The sequence below is a fragment of the Manis pentadactyla genome, chromosome 12, assembly GCF_030020395.1.
Source record: "Manis pentadactyla isolate mManPen7 chromosome 12, mManPen7.hap1, whole genome shotgun sequence".
Lineage (NCBI taxonomy): Eukaryota > Metazoa > Chordata > Mammalia > Pholidota > Manidae > Manis > Manis pentadactyla.
In genome coordinates this window covers 60,561,677-60,579,087 of record NC_080030.1, presented here as the reverse complement: position 1 = coordinate 60,579,087, position 17,411 = coordinate 60,561,677, and the positions used below count along the sequence as shown (strand labels likewise).

At 37.2% G+C, this 17,411-nt stretch overlaps 1 protein-coding gene across 3 annotated transcripts in view; it reads left to right on the top strand.

Annotated features, from left to right (window-relative positions):
- Positions 1–13,265, top strand: part of LAMA2 (laminin subunit alpha 2) — a 631,935-nt gene extending 618,670 nt beyond the window's left edge. For all 3 annotated transcript variants that reach the window (XM_057489270.1, XM_057489268.1, XM_057489269.1), the window contains 5 exons: positions 679–834; positions 2,242–2,395; positions 4,751–4,881; positions 8,313–8,535; positions 12,908–13,265. In XM_057489270.1, the coding sequence (XP_057345253.1) occupies positions 679–834; positions 2,242–2,395; positions 4,751–4,881; positions 8,313–8,535; positions 12,908–13,068 (825 nt within the window). In that variant the 3' untranslated portion in view covers positions 13,069–13,265. The remainder of the gene's footprint in view (positions 1–678; positions 835–2,241; positions 2,396–4,750; positions 4,882–8,312; positions 8,536–12,907) is intronic.
- The last annotated feature ends 4,146 nt before the right edge of the window (positions 13,266–17,411 follow it).

The window sequence follows — 17,411 nt, the reverse complement described above, 5'->3', positions numbered from 1 at the left end:
TCCTAATCCTCATGAAAAGTCATTTTTAAACCATTACTGCACTCGAGCATTTCATAGGGTTACACGCTCCTTTTCCTAAACTCAGACTCAAGATTTTTATGCTCAAGCCAGTCTTCCCACCCCTTATTTCACTCTGGCCCAGAAGATAAGATTTCGCTCCACAGCTGTAATTTCAGCATCAGTCAGCTTTCCACTTTCCTCCCTGACTTTGTACTAATCAGCTGCTGCAGACACTGCAGGGCAGCCTGGATGTGCTGCCCTTCCTTCAATTCTGCATGAGACGTGCCCGTTAGGCAGAAGGATGTAGCACATTTTGAAACTGTGTTGAGATTAGGCTTTGCTCAGTCAAACTAGTGCACTTTTAAAAGCGGACATGAATTTTGCACCCCACTTAATTCATAACAGGGCTTTCAATCTGCAAAGTTCCTTACAACATGCAAAAGTCACCCAGGAAGATTTTGTATTCTTTTGGAGAAGGTAGTAATGGAAAAGACAGAGTTTGTGATATTCTGTAAAACAGGTTTAATTTCACTTATATTATGGGTGCTTAACACATGTTTGGTACTCAGTATATTGTGCTTTCTCCCTAAGGAATATCCTAAAGGTTTGTATGTCTTATACACAAAATATTTGAAATGTATTCAAAATTGGCATTAATGACTCTCTTTCTCTGTGTAGATTAAGATTATGCGAACTAAGCAGGAAGGAATTATTTACGTAGATGGTGCCTCCAACCGAACCTTCAGTCCCAAGAAAGCTGATATTCTTGATGTTGTAGGAATGCTGTATGTGGGTGGGTTACCCGTCAACTACACTACCCGAAGAATTGGTCCAGTAAGTGCTAATTTGTTGCTTTAGGGCCTAAATAACTGCCTGAGTCATGTGTGTAATTTCAATTATTAGGTCACATTGGCCCATGACCACTTATGGATGAACAGAAAACCATGTCTTCTGAGAAGTGGCAAAAGGTTTTCTAGACAATGGGAGGCAACATTACTAAGCAGAGCATGGGCCCTGGAGCCAGACACCCTCAATTTGAACATATGCATTAACTATCGTCCAGCTGTGTGAGCTTAAGAAGTTAATCTTTTTTTGACAGATTTCCCTCTTCTGCAAAATAGGTTAATAATAATACCAAACAAACGAGGTCACTGTAAAGAATAAATGAGGTCATATGCTTACAGTGCTTGGAGGAGTACTAAGCAAATAATAAACACTGGACATGACAACAAGGAAGACCATAATGATGGGATTGTTTCACGACTAGAGATTTAGAAATATTATGAGATGCAGTACTTAGAGCACAGTTATCTCATGCTGGATTCAGGATTTGAATCCTCACAATTTTGTAAATCAATATTGACAATTTTTTTGTCACATCCTGTGTCCTGGCTTACTTTGGAAAGCACTACCTTAAGAAGCATGGGGAATCGGTGTTTTTAGAGAATGTGCTACCCATCAGCATGATCATTTCTGAACTAGAACACATGATAATGTAGGGTTGTTCTTCATCAGAGACTGTTGTTCATTACAGTTGTAATTCTCAGCATTTGACTCCCCTCATGGATGACCAATGTGGCCGTCCTTCCAAAGCTGTTGGATGTGCTGCCTAGGCCTGTCCACAGGAGAGTCCCTGGGATGAGAGTGCAAAAGTGATTAACTCGTGTCCCTAAAACCAGATGAAATATAATGGAGCTGAGTACGATTGATATGTTTCTGCAGCCCCTTAACTCCAAATGTTTCATGCAGATCTTCCAGTTCTCTGTGTCTGTGCATAGTCTGAGGAGAATGTCTTCTGCTTTCATTAGATTTTCATAAGGAAGAAGCACTGAACCAAACCTAATTCTCTTTTCCCATAGATCTGAACATAGATTATGACAAAATGTATATATAGTAAGGATAATAAACTATCAATAGAAGCATAAGAGACTAATTAAAAATTATGATACACATATGCAGCCCATAGCCCTGTCAAACCAGTGGCCCTGTTGGAGACATAGTGTACAGTGCTTAGAATGTCAGAAACAAGCATATATTCTAGCTGAGAGGGACAGCAGAGGCTTCTCTGCACACAGGCTGTGAAGCCTGGGGTGACAGTGTGGATCCAGGCAGATCTGGGGACACCTTAAGACAACTGGACAGTGACTGCACACACACAGTGCCCCACAAATAATTGAATTCCACATAAAGGCAAAATTCTGCTAAAACCTGATATGTGTTTCTTCTGACCTGAATATTTAGGTGACCTACAGCATTGATGGCTGCATCAGGAATTTTCAGATGGCAGAAGCCCCTACTGATCTTGAACAGCCAACCTCCAGTTTCCATGTTGGGACATGTTTTGCAAATGCTCAGAAAGGAACCTATTTTGATGGAACAGGTTTTGCCAAAGCAGGTGAGTCACTTCCATTTCCTTCTTGTTGAATATTAATTAGATACAAATACTAACTTCTTGCATGTGTGGAAAGATAAAAGTTCCTGGGGTTTTACAGTACTATCCTTTATTTAAACAGAAATTAAAACATATAGAAGTAATAAAAAAAAACCTCTTAATGCATCAGATTTTGATCAAACTAGTAGAATAACTAAAGTAAAAGGCTATTTGGAGAGTTTATTCCATCTCCCTGGAGAGCAATATTAGCAAGCAAAATAAATTCTGCAAGAAGGTTCATATATTTATACTATGTAATTTATCTACTTTCTAATTTTCCCTGTCTAGCATATTCTTTCTTCCTCTCTTCAATTCCTTGCAAGATTCCACTCCATGATGTCCCCTTCCCATATACAATGTCCATATGCTGATGCCCATTTCTTTTTGATAGTGATGATGACTGGCACCTTTCTGTGGCTTTAAGTACACTTGCCCCTGTTTTCAGTGCAGGTCTGGGTCACTGATTAGGAATATATATTTTGAAAAGACAATATGAGATAACTTCTACTTGATAACAAAAAAAAAATTCTGACATAACTTACTTTAAGATTGACTATTTAGTCCTATCAGTACTATGGACATATTCATTTGTTTGTTAGAAAAAAATTCGCACACAATCTGTAGAAGTTATCATTGGAAATGGACTGGAAATCAGCTTTTGTATGCTCAAAAATCACAAGGCAAGTAAACGTGATTAAAAGCTATAAAAGACACACAAGCAAGGTTCTATGGATATTTAAAAGAAAGATTAATTCTGGTTTTGTAAATGAGGAAAAGTTTTATGGAGAATTGGCATTTGAGCTAGGATTTAAAAGATGAGTTGCACACTCACAGTGAAGGTTGGAACTCACTCAAATGTGCTTCAGAGGTGAAAGGACAGGGCTTTCAAAGAGTAAAGGTGGGAAACTTCACTTCCACAGAAGCAGAAAACAGAAAAACAGAGGATATGTTAAATAATGAAACACTGGGAGGTTATGATGAGCCCCCAATTCCACGTGCTCTGAAAGTGGAAAGCCTTACCCAAGATGTCTGCAAATTCACAGGAGGCTACTAGCACTCTCTTGCTCAAGTTTGCTGACTAACTGCAGCATCAGCTTCTATGCAGTTTATAAACTGACCTCCCATCCTGCGTGGGCTCTTTTGCTTCCGGATCAAATTGGACCAGAAAATTCACCACTTCCCCAATTTCCAACAACTCCCGCCATCTCTTCAACACACTGTAACACGATCTACATCAGACATGGATGGTCAGATGAAGTCATATCGCTTGAAAGCACACAACTTCAATTCAAACCTCTGACATCTTTGTCCTTCAAAGCTTTCCAACCATCTGACCGCTGTGGTTTTTATTGACCTCTTCACTCCCTCTGCCTTCAGCTGAACTGCCTCACATCATCCTTTCTTCTCCCTTTCAGGAACAAAACTAAGTCTTCCTGTTTTATTTTGCAGAACAATTTAGCTTCTTCTATTCTTTTCTCTTAAAATCTACTCTAAACCCACCTTTACCCATCCAGACCCATCAACAAAAAGTCTTTCATATAACAGGTGCCACTCTTCATTCAAGACAATTGTAGCATTTATTTATTGCCTAATAAAGGCATGGGGAAAATTTCCATGAGTTCTTCCCCTAATACTCCATGCAGTTGTGTGGTCCAACCTGATCTTAATGGATCATTTTGGCATATGTTAAATACTCGTTAAAAGATTATATAAACCAATGCATCAACTATGTAAAGTTATAGAAAAAAGACTTAACTGGATGAACTAGAAAATTCTATTTATATCCCAGAATCTTCTCCTTCAAAATTGTACTTGCAATTCCTTTTTTTTTTTTTTAATAAAACATCTGGGAGCATTTGAGCCCCTTTCAGATCATTGTGCCACAGTGATCTTAGAGTGGCCTAGTAAAATTTTACTGACTAATCACTGAAATGCTTGATTTAATCCAACATTCTTTGAGTCAATCCTAAAGTATGTTCATCTATTCATTAAACAAATATATATTTAATATCTCCTGTGTGCCAGATACTATGGTAGGCTTAGGGATAAACTGGTAAGCAATATAAACAAAGTTGTTGCCCTGACAGAACTTACATTCTTAGGAGGAAAGGCAGAGCCAAAAAAATAAGCAATAACTATAAAGTGTGTTATGTGCTACAGTGGTAGAGATATGAGCCATATGGGAGTCTAGAATTTAGTTATTGTATTCAGCTAACATCTGAATTGACATGTAGTAAAACATTGCATTATACAAATTTCAATTAACAAACTAAATCCCTAAACTCTAATCCACAATTTTAAAAACAAATCTTTTTACAGTTGGTGGGTTCAAAGTAGGATTGGACCTTCTTGTAGAATTTGAATTCCGCACAACCAGAACCACTGGAGTTCTTCTGGGGATCAGCAGCCAAAAAATGGATGGAATGGGTCTTGAAATGATTGATGAAAAGGTGAGCAATGGGTAAATATTTCTGATCTCTTCATGATGTTGTTGCTTATATGCAAACCTCTATTTTCTAGTCTTAACTATATTCTTTGTTGGAGAAAGCTAGATTGTATCTTTTCATCCATCTGGGTCATCTCAGTTCATGTATGTTTTCAACACACTTTTTCTGTCAATCATTATAAGTTTGGTTTTTGGGGTTTTGGGGGATTTTTAAAAATGAAATATAGTTGATATACAATATATATTGGTTTCAGGTGTACAACAGTGATTTGACTATTATACATTACTAAATAGCCATCACAATAAATGTAGTTATCATCTGTCAACACACAAGAATATTACAATATTATTAACTGTATTCCCTATGCTGTACTTTCATCCATGATTATTTTATGATTGGGACTGTTGTACCACTTTATCCAAATCATTTGCCTATTTATCTACCTATGTTACCTATCCCTGATCCCTATGTGTTTGTTTGTTTTGTTTTTTAGATTCCACATATAAGTGAAATTATATGCTATTTATCTTTCTCTCTGTGACTTATTTCACTTAATATAATACCCTCATGGTCCATCCAGATTGTCACAAATGACAAAAATCTTTTTCTTTTTTATGACTGAGTAATACTCCATTGCATATATATACCACTTCTTTTTTACCCATTACATTGCCTCCATATCTTGCTATTGTAAATAATGCTGCAGTAAACATAGGAGTGTATATGTGTTTTCAAATTAGTAATTTGTTTTCTTTAGGTAAATCCTCAGGTGTGAAGTAGTGGGTCCTATGGTATTTCTATTTTTCTTTTTTTTTTTTTAAGAAACATCCAATTCTCCTTTGCACAGTGCTATACCAATTTGCAATTCCATCAGCAGTATACCAAGGTTTCCTTTTCTCCACATCCTCATCAACACTTGATAATAGCCATTCTATCTAATGTGAGGTGGTATCATGTTGTGGGTTTGATTTGCATTTACCTGATATTTAGTGATGTTGAGCATTTTTTCATGTGTCTGTTGGCCTGAATAGACATGGGAAAATGTCTATTCAGGATCTCTGCCCATTTTTTGATCAAATTATTTAGGTGGGCTTTTTTTAGTGTTGTCCAAGTTCTTAACGTATTTTGGATACTAGCCCCTTGCCAGATATATCATTTGCAGATATATGCTCCATAGGTAGGTTGCCTTTTCAGTTTGTTGAGGTTTCCTTTGCTGTGACAGAGGCTTTTTGATGTGGTCCCACTTGTTTATTTTTGGTTTCCCTTGCCCAGGGAGACAGATCCAGAAGAAAATTGCTGATGTTCAAGAGTTTACTGCCTATGTTTTCCTCTAGGAGATTTATGATAAGTCAGCTCTTATATTTAGTTCTTTAATCCATGTTATTTTTGTGTATGGCGTAAAACAGTGATCCAGTTTCATTCTTTTGCTTGTGGCTGTCCAGTTATCCCAACACCATTTATTGAAGGAACTGTCTTTCCTCCATTGTGTGATTCTTGCCTCCTTTGGCACAGGTTGGGCTTATTTCTGCACTCTTTCTGTTCCATTGATCTCTGTGTCTAATTCTACAGTTAGCTAATTGTGTTAAAAATGGACACAAATTTAGATCTCAAGCCCTTACTGTATTGCTTGCGGTTTTTCTATTTATGAATACAATCTATGAAACTGATTGCAGTGGGGGGAAAAAAAGGGTCCTGTATTGTCTAAAACCAGTCTTTGCCTCTTGTAACAGCATAGGCACCTCTCAGAAGTCAAGGTGGCTAGCTGACTTATTGGTTTTTTTATTTAGAAGCATCCAGATGCCATTTTTAAAAAAGCAAATTTTAATAGATTTATATTTTATATTTTGTCAATTTGCTTACAGTGGATTCTAAATACCTCTTTAGTCCCTGCCTGCCTATGAATAGCAACCTGCAGTGAGATGTCCAGTTATCCCAACACCATTTATTGAAGGAACTGTCTTTCCTCCATTGTGTGATTTTTGCCTCCTTTGGCACAGGTTGACCATATAAATCTGGGCTTATTTCTGCACTCTTTCTGTTCCATTGATCTCTGTGTCTAATTCTACAGTAAGCTAATTGTGTTAAAAATGGACACAAGTTTAGATCTCAAGCCCTTACTGTATTGCTTGCAGTTATATACTGTGCATATACTTTGTACCAGAGGGATCAGGTAAAAAGAGGAAGGCAAAGAAAGACATTTCATGTTTCCTATTTGACTATTAAAATAGGAATCATACTTCAACTTTTCAGGGTGGTGGCTGTTGCCTCCCAAGAAGAAATACCACCTAGTGACTTAAAATGTGCTTTCCTTTGCCTCTTCTCTCTTGTCTTCAAACCATCTTGAAAGGCAATGAAGCAAAAAGATCCAGGACCACAGAGGCAAAAAGGGGAATAAGCAACACTTAATAGTTTTGCCAGATTTTCAGAACTGGTTTTCACCCTACTTGGAGTAAGTTTCATTTCATCACCTCGTTACAGTTACTATCAACTTGTCAGTGTATCAAGTTCCATTACAATGCATGTGGATTTCTTACCAAGTTCCATTTATAATGCAAACTCCTGTTACAAACTCCACCAAATAGGGTAAAATCTTTCATATTTACAAACACTGTATATAGTTTATAAACTTTTTACCTATTTACCTGCACTTTTTTAAAAAAACCCTACTTCTCTTATTTTCCCTTGTCAAATATGCCAGATTGATTGTTAATATTTTAATATGTTTCTTTTCTTCATCAGCTTCAAAAGAATTCTGTCATCTCAAATTTCAGAAACCATTCCATGTTACTAAAAACAGATTTTTCTTATTTAGACAAGAACTTCTGATCTAAGTACTTCATGGTTAAGAATTTAACTGGCTTTCTGGCTCAACGTCATTGGCACCTGTGACATGAAACCTGCCCAGAAAAGTAATTTATGTAACTCTCAATCATGTATATAAAATGGAATCCATGAAGGAAAAAATATATGTACAATTAAAATATCAAAGTTTAAATTAAAAAAACTAATAATCCTTTAAAATGAGTTTGTAAGACAAATTAATGAATTACTTTAAACATCATCTTTTAAGAAAATTCTACAAGCTTCATTTCATAAGAACTCTTATACTCTATAAAATAAAGACCTATGGTAGAATTTTTCCCTGTGTATAACTAGGTCTTTTTTTGTCAGCTGGTCTCAAATTATATTTCACATTTTCTGAAAGCAGAATTATTGCTAGCCTCATACATCTTGCCTATTGCTCTCAACAATGCTCAAAAGCAAAGAACATAATTTGTGATTCCTGGTTATGAAATTGGTAATTTTTCTAATATGCCCAGTTATGTTCATTTCAAACTATTCCAACAGACGTGTTTCCTAGAGACTTGACTATGTGAACCATCACAATAACCTTCTAATGTGGACATCTGTGACTTCCATTCCCTACTTTATAGCTTATGTTTCATGTGGACAATGGTGCTGGCCGATTCACTGCTATCTATGATGCTGGGATCCCAGGGCATTTGTGTGATGGACAATGGCATAAAGTCACAGCCAACAAGATCAAACACCACATTGAGCTGACAGTAGATGGGAACCAGGTGGAAGCCCAGAGCCCAAATCGAGCATCTACATCAGCTGATACGAATGACCCTGTGTTTGTTGGAGGTTTCCCAGGTAAGTGTTGTCTACCCCAACAGGATTTCTTTACTCTATTATGTTAGTGGTTTTTAAAATATTTATATTTCTTTAATATGTCCAAGAATGTCTGCTTGCTTCCTAGCTTTGGAATCTGCTCCCATAAATAACACCTTACCTGAAATTTCCAGTGTGTAAAATGTGCTTACTACTTATATAAACCATACGGGACTGAATTTTTCATGATAGCCCCCAAAGTTTCATTCATGGGGAGATGGAGGCTAGAGGAAATGAATGTGGCTTATAAAAGGGTATGAAACACTTAACAGCAATTGGGTCCAGAGGTGGTATCTGATTTTTAAAAATTAATATACCAGAGGAATCATAAAATGTTATGGAACTTATTTCCTCAAGTTCTGGAAATCATTGGGTTAAACATAGCTAATTTCCCCCTTGGTTATTATAGAGTTTATGTTACAAAGAAGCCAAAGCAATAAATCTATATTCAAAATCCTTTTCCAGCACATTATATATAGCATGTGAACCACAGAGAGTTACCTCAAGTGCCATAAACAGGAGTGCCTGGCTTAGTGAGAACTCAGCCAAGTGCCTCTTAATAAAAACCATAATAATACAGACTCCTAGGATGATCTTTCAGCATTCTGGCAAGAGAAACTTTTGTCCCCATTTATGTAAAGCTCCTTTGCTTAACAAAACAAGTAAATCCTACATTCATCAGAGGTTGACAGAGGAAAAGATACAGGAGTACCGGGAACCAACCCAGGGACCCTTTCCAAAGTGGCTTCTGGGTTTTAAAAAGACCTTCTTCTGCTTTTATCAGGATAAACCCCAAGGTATTACAGAGGAGATTATGTATTTCTCCATTTGGTCAATGAAATGTGATCCTAGTTAGCACCTAGTAGGCCTGCTGAAAGAAGGGAGTCTCTCCTTAACAAGAGAAAGATTTTACATGAGTTTTCAAAGAACTTAACCTTTTGCGATTTAGTTTTATAATGTAAAAAGCAATAAAGTCCCCATTAAAAGTCCATGTCTTGATTCAGTACTGAAAAGGTTTTGATCAATTGCTTTGCTTCATTAAATAAAATTTAATAGCTTTATATTAGGGAGGAAGAATTTTCCTCTACCCTTCAAGGTTCTTCTAGCTTTTCTAAGGATCAAATGGACTTGAGACAGATAAGCTAACAAATACACAAAGATTTTATCATTACTAATATTTGTGGAGAACTAATTTACCCAATTTCTGAATAACTCCTCTTTTTTTTTTTAATTCTGAGAAAATTTTCCCTAAAGTTTGCATTTAAAAAAAAAAATAGATCCTAGAAAAGATGTGTGTAGAAAATTTATATCACAGAAGCAGAGAGAAAGTTTCCAAGTTTTCTTTCAAGGCTTAGTCCTGAGAGGACTTATTTTTCCTTTGCTCAAGTCCAAGACAAGCCTGTTTTCAAATGTCTTAATCTTTTATAATCTCTTACAAGCATTTTAAGATAAATAGGCAAGGTCAGGGGATTGGTAGAGATAGGCGGCCTTTAAATTGCTTCTAGATCAGTTTTCATCACTTGAAGACTTGATTTGCATAATAAGGACTGACATAGGCACCCACCTATGTTGAAATGTTTTTCTTTCCTTCGGGGTACATTTAGCTTTAGGGGAGAAAGATACTGAAAGAAAATTTTTTTAGGCTATCAGATTCCAATCTGGCCAACAAGTGTTTCTTAAAGTTACTAAATCATTCTAAACGTCTTGTCAGGTTTCAAAGATCTAGAGTCACTCCCAAAGATAACCAAAGAAGGAATCTACAACTTGGATCAATAACCAATGGGTGTGGATTTGTAAAGGAAGGGGCATCATGAAATCCCATTTTCCTTCTCTGTTAGTCCTGGAACATTGGCCTGTATTGATCATTTGTGGGAGGGCCTGATAGAACTTTGGATCAACTGTTCCTTTTGCGAGGGGTTATGAATGGCCACTACTCTAATTCCTCTCTTAATTTGGTAAGAAATTCTGAAATTGGAAGTTAAAGGACTTTACAGTTTAAAAGATCTGCTGCTACTGGTCATACGGACAAAAAAAATTTTCTTGGTGGACGAGGGTCTAAGAAATATCTGCAAAGGGCATCACATAGGAATACCTGAATCTGGCAGAGCCCTGGAATGTGGGAGCAAAGCAGGCTTTACCGCCAAACATTAAATTCATTTCCAGTTTTCCGCATTTACATGAGCAGGCCTAGACATTAGGTTGGAGTTTTCTTATGAATCTATAGGGAAAGGAAGTTTAAACAGGCAGATGAGGCCAGATCTTAAGAAGGGAAATTTATGTTGGACGTGGTGATAATTTTTGCTTTAAGCCTAATTTCAGTTCTTTTATCTTGTCAAGGGAATCTCTGAGGCTGGCCATTATACTAATAAGACAATTGAGAGCTCTCATAAAAATTTTTTTTCTTCAAATATAGCCAATTAAAGTATCCATTCTCTGGCCATTGATGAGGAGGATCTTAATAGCAATCAAACCAATAAGTGTTTCCTGGCAACTTTTCTGGCTTAAACCAAGGATGCAAGAGGCATCCTTAGATGGTGCAGCCCTCATGATCGAAAAAGTTCATGCCATAGTCTAGGACAGCAAAGGCCTTCATGCGAAGGTGCTAAGGACAGTGTAATGACAACAGCGTCTCCAGTCTCCCATGAAAAGATGAGACATTTCCAGTCACAGACTTGCTCATCTGTGATACTGGGCAGACACTACTGGAATGGGACTTTTCCAGCAATAACAAGCAACAAAGTCTGGAGCCTCTTATGACAAACTCCCCAGAGAGTGAGCGCAGTTGGATAAAGAACAGGGACTATCAGATGCATAGCCTATTGGCCTGCCCACCAGATGCCCAATGGTACGTGCGTCCTCCAGGTGGTGGAAACCAGGGAGAATATTCTCACTGGTCCCAAAGCTAAGCTCTCAAGACAACAGGACAAAGGAAAACTTATATGTATTTTATTAACAGCTTTAGCTAAGCCTTGGGCCTTCTTGGAAGCCCTACAAGGGACGTGTCACAGGTTTGGGGACTGTTTAGTGTTTTACAATGTACCTTGTTGCATGGGAGTTTTCTAGAGGTTGTAATAGCCTTTAAGTGCTCAACTGTTCTCACCAATTTTGTGGCTCTGGCTTCCAAGATGTCTCTTAGCAAAAGCTTTTATCTCATGTACACATTTACCCACAGCAAAGTTTGCTTACATAGACAACAGTCTGTGAGGCCAGCTCAAGCAGCAAGCTTCAGGGCCTATGCCCACACTCTTTCCCTATAGTTTTCCTCTTTATGACAACATGACAAACAAAGACAAAAACAAAGACCATCTCTGGGAAGAAATAGATCAGCAAAACCAAGAGTACTCAGCCAAATATGTCAAGAGTCACTAAGCCCAAGGAACTAGTTCCACTAGCATTTTCTCCTGCTAATCTAAATTCAGAACGAGAGAAAAAGGACTATCACCAATCTTACTCCACTGAACCATACAGACGGAAACTCAAGGAGGCTGACATGGTAAGAAATCTTTCCTTCTGCTAGCTGTCCATCAAGTGTCCCAGAATCTCTCAGCAGCAGCAGCCTCAAAGCAAGCACTGTCCAACAAATTAATGTATCCTGCCGACTGCACCAACTGTTGGGAAAGAAGAATTTTCCTCTACCTTTCAAGGTTCTTCTAGTTGGTCTGAGTCAAGTTGACATGAGGCAGATTAATGGGAGAAAAAAAAGAGTTTAATTACATACATACAGGGAAGCCACAGACTAGGGATCCCTAAGACAATCAGGTACAATGAAGTATATGTTATCCTGAATTAAGAAGGGTGTAGGAGTCTGAGACGTCAAAGGAAAAGGGAAGCAATTCATAGGAATATGAATGAGTAAATATTTAGTAAACAAATATTTGTTGGGCCACACAGAAACAATGGAACACAGAAAGGAATTTTAGCAGACTTGGTCACCTTCCTCCTTGTCTACCCAGTTCATATCGTAACATAGTTATCTATGATGATAGCTCTCTTCCCAGAGCAGGTCCTCTATCTAAATCCTGAGTCTTTCGGGCTTCGATTGTTTTCAGCTCCCACATAATGTGCATGCCAGAGCAGCACACCTTGGGACAGCCTGTCCTTGGCCCCTACAGTCACAACTGTAAACTCTTTCATTGCAAATCAAATTCTTTGTTCAGTCTTAAAATGTAGACTTCTAGATGTCACCACGTTTCATAATACATAACATTTTCTCCACAAGCTTCACTGTTAGCAAAGCTAAGAACAAACTACCTTTACATAAAATCGCCTTCCAATTTCAGCTCAAGCTAACAGCTAACTTTAAAACATTAGTAGCTGCATTTCAAACCTGAGCGCCCTTTGCTTTGTTTTTCAGATGGCCTCAACCAATTTGGTCTGACAACCAACATTCCATTCCGAGGATGCATCCGATCCCTGAAGCTCACCAAAGGCACAGGCAAGCCTCTGGAGGTCAATTTTGCAAAGGCCCTGGAACTAAAGGGTGTTCAACCTGTATCATGCCCAGCCAACAAATAAATTTAACCCCAACAAGGGTCCTTCAAAACAAGTATATCAAGCAAAACAATTATATCTTACCTGTGTATTTTATGAAAACTAATTTGTGCATGTAATTCTTTCTGTATTCAGCCGGTGCTAAGTCAGATCCTAGACTGAATTTTAATTCATGTTCTTTCTCAAGTCCATGAATATTAAACCAATTATTCCATTCTAAATGCTGTTTGTTTTGTGTGACTTTTAAGGATAAAAAGAAACTAATCATAAGTTGTTGAATTTGCAACATGCCCTGGGGTCATCTCAAGAAGAGCTCAGATGTAATTTGTGAAGCCAACTATTTTTTTTTTCCCTACAAACTCCTTTTAATAATTATATCATCCTTTTTCTTGTAAGTCAGTTTTGGCTTTCTGTCCAGGCCACTGAAAACAACAGATTTGTCATGTTTGATAAAGAGGAAATCAGTTCCTTTACTTCTAATGTTTGTGAAAGCATTAACAGGTCATTTTCCTGAGCCAGGTTCATTATTAGAGAGTTTAACTAGCCATATGAGTGAATACCTTTTTATGCTGAAGGAAGAGAGTATAGATCAGATTCAGGCCCGAGAGCTTAATTATTTGATTTTCTTGTTTGATAATGATTTATAGGCTTTGGAGAGACACCAGAACCAAGCTCCAGAATTACAATTAAGCACACACTTGATACTACAGTGATACTCTTAAGTTTTTAGTGACTATCACAACACAATCACAGAGGAAATAATGCTAAAGTACATTTTTACCAGGAAACAATAATCAGAAACTTAAAAGACATACATCATTGAATCTTTTTGAGTTGTAATTTGACCTAAAAAGCTCATTTCCCAAGAAATATGTATTTTGTTCTTTTCCCACTGTTTCAATCATCTTCAAAGGGCTCTGTGAGAAACTCACCTAGATTTCATTTGTCTGTGCAAGAAGGAAATGCTTTATTTGCCATCTTCAGTAGAAATACTTGTAGTTAATAAATGCAGAACATTTAAGAGAATAACTTCCCTCACAATGGTAATTTTAGCAAAAGAAGAGTAATCCTTTCTGACAGTATTATTCATGGTTGAAGGAAGAGGCCATTCCTTATCAGGGAGATGGCTGACACACTCAGCATTTCATCATCGACCAGTTGCCTGATACAATTTGTCCATACAACTTCATTCTAGAGCAAGCAATTATCCCATGGCTCTATTTTGGAATTAGTGGAGAAGCTTTAAAAAAAACTGGTGCCTGGCCCAGTGATTCTGATTTGGTCTAGAATGTAGCCTGGGCATAAAGATTTTTAAAAAGCTTCCCAGGCAATGCTAAAGGGCCATCAAGGACGAGAACTGTTGTTCCAAAGAAATAAATTATCTACTATGCCAACAAAGAGTTGTAGAGTCATTTGAGAATTCTACTGTTAACTTTCTCTTGGCCATTTCCTCATACATAATATATATATATATATATATATATATATATATATATATATATATATAATGATACTGAATCTAGTTAGTGCCTTTTGACCAAAGTTTAAGCAATAAACCTCTGAAAACAAATGTGTTTTGAAAGTGAAGACATTGCTTCTGCACTGAACACTAACATGGCTTTTGGGCTTATTCTAGATAATGAATGAATAAGCAGGCATAAAGATGCTAAAAGTTTCTAATTTAAAACTAATGTCTGTCTTTCTTGAATCCTGAACAGAAGGAAACAACAGATTTGAGAGCAAAGGTACTTAATTGGCACTCTTACTGGAGCCAAGCCCTGATGAAGTCAATTTGTAGTTAGTATCTTAGAATGGTAGAGTTGGGAGGGCCCTTTGAGATCAATAAATACAGTGATTCCAACTTTAGCTAGACATTAAAATTGCCTTTGGTACTACTTAAAGGAGAAAAAAAAAACCTACATCTCATTATCACCCCAGGCCTTAAATAATATCTGGGTATGGCCTTGGCATCAGCATTTCCTATACATTTCCAGTTGAGTCTAAAAGGTGACTAACGCTGATAACTCCTGGGCTTCTACTGTCTCTGTTATATTTTATGGGATGAACTGGAGGGTACCCAAAGAGATTTGATGGTGTGCTTAAAGTCCCACATTAGTTAAGTTTTCCAAAGTAATCCCAAGAATGTTGTTCTGGACCCAAGCAGAATTCCCTGAATCAGGTATTGGCTAAATTTGTCCCATGCAAAATCCATATTCCAAAATGACTCATAAGTTTGTATGAACAAAGTTTGTCCAAATTCTAAGATGAAAGAGGGATGAGGAAAAGATAGCGCTGCAGAAAGAGCCTGAATCCTCCTCCTCCCTCCTACACACTATCACCACCAGCACTGGGTCCATGCCAACCCAGGGGATATACCCAGAGTGTGTCCCTGGTTCACTACAGGCCCCCCACTCCACACCAACACAGACCTGACCAGTGCTCGAGAGATCACTGGAGCAGAACACCAGCCTACCACCACCTTGCCTGTGTGGACCCCACTGGTGCCCATCCAGAAGTCCCTTCAACCAGGCCCCTCAGACCATGTCCTGGGAGCTCTGGCATTGGGACAAGCCCATCTCATGCCCTCTCAATCTCTAGCCAGCCAAAACTGCTAGACACATGGGTTCTACCAAGGGGACCTTCCTACACAGGGCCACTCTTTCTTTCAACATTGGGAAAGGTATCCTTTTTGACTAATTCATAAAATCAAGCATAGAAAGCCAAACAAATGAGGAGACAGAGGAATATACTCCAAAGTATAGAAGAAGATAAAACTTAAGGGAAAAAAAAGCACTAAATGAAATAGAAATAACCAATACACTTCCTGAGTTCAAAACAGTGGTTAAAAAGATACTCACCATACTTGAAAGATGAATGAATGAGCTCACTGAGGACTTCAACAAAGAGATAGAAAATCTAAAAAAGAAACAAAGATGGAAAGTACAATAAATGAAATGAAAAATACACTGGGAGGAATCAACAACAAATTAGAGGATGCAGAAGAATAGATCAGTGACTTGGAAGACAGAGTAATGGAAAGCACTGAACCTGAGCAGCATAAAGAAAAAGAATAGAAAGAAATTAGGGTAGGTTAAGAGAATTGTGCAATAGCAAACATCTTAACATTCACATTTTAAGAATCTACCAGAAGGAGAAGAGTGAAAGGGGTGGAAAATTTATTTAAATAAATAATAGCTGAAAATATCCCTAAGCTGGGTAAGGAAACAGTTATCTAGGTCTATTAAACAGAGAAAGCCCCAAACAAAATGAACCCAAAGAGGTCTACACCAAGACACACAATAATTAATATGGCAAAGTTTAAAGATAAAAAGGGCATCTTAAAATCAGGAAGAGAAAAGTAACAAGTTAAAAACAAGGGAACTCCATAAGGTTGTCAGCCAGAACGGTACAGGCCAGAAAGGAGTGGCAGTATATATGCAAAGTGCTGAAGGGAAAAAAAATCACAACCAAAAAATAGTCTTACCTAACAAGGGGATTATTCATAATTGAAGGAGAATTAAAGAGCTTCACAGATAAATATAATTTAAAACAGTTCACCACCACTAAACCACCTAAGAAAGAAATGGTGAAGGGACTTCTTTAAGCAAAAAAGAAAAGGCCATAACTAGAGGCAATATAATTATGATAAGAATCTCATTGGTAAAAGTGAACATATAGAAAAGGTCAACTGCTTAAAAGTTTTATGAATGTCAAAAAGACAAAAATCAGTTATATCTAGAATGACTTAAGGGAATAGCTAAATAAAAAGGTGTAAAAGAACATTTCATATACATAAAATGTGGAGGAGGGGGAGTTAAAAGTGTAGTGCTGTTAGAATGCACTGGACCTTAAGTTACCATCAGCTTAACAAAGAGGATATATGTAAAAAATATGTAGGATATCATATATGACCCCCTCGGTAACCACAAGCCAAAATCCTGTAACAGATACACAATAAAATAAAGAGAAGGGAATCCAATCAGAACACTAAAAATAGTCATCACACACAAGAGAAGAGAGCGAGAAAAGAAGGATCAGTAAAGAATGATAAAAACACCCAGGAAACATTTTAAAAAATGGCAATAAGTACATACCTACTGATAATTACTTTAAATGTAAATGGACCTGAATACTCCAATAAAAGATATAGGTGACTGAATAGATAAAAAATAACATGACCCATCCATTTGCTGCCTACAAGAGACTCAATTCAGGACCTAAATACAAACACAGACTGAAACTGAAGGGATGGAAAAAAATATTCCATACAAATAGAAATAAACAAAAGCTGGAGTAACAATAATTGTATCAGACAAAATAGATTTTAAAACAAAGACTAATAAGAGACAAAAAAAAGGACATTATAT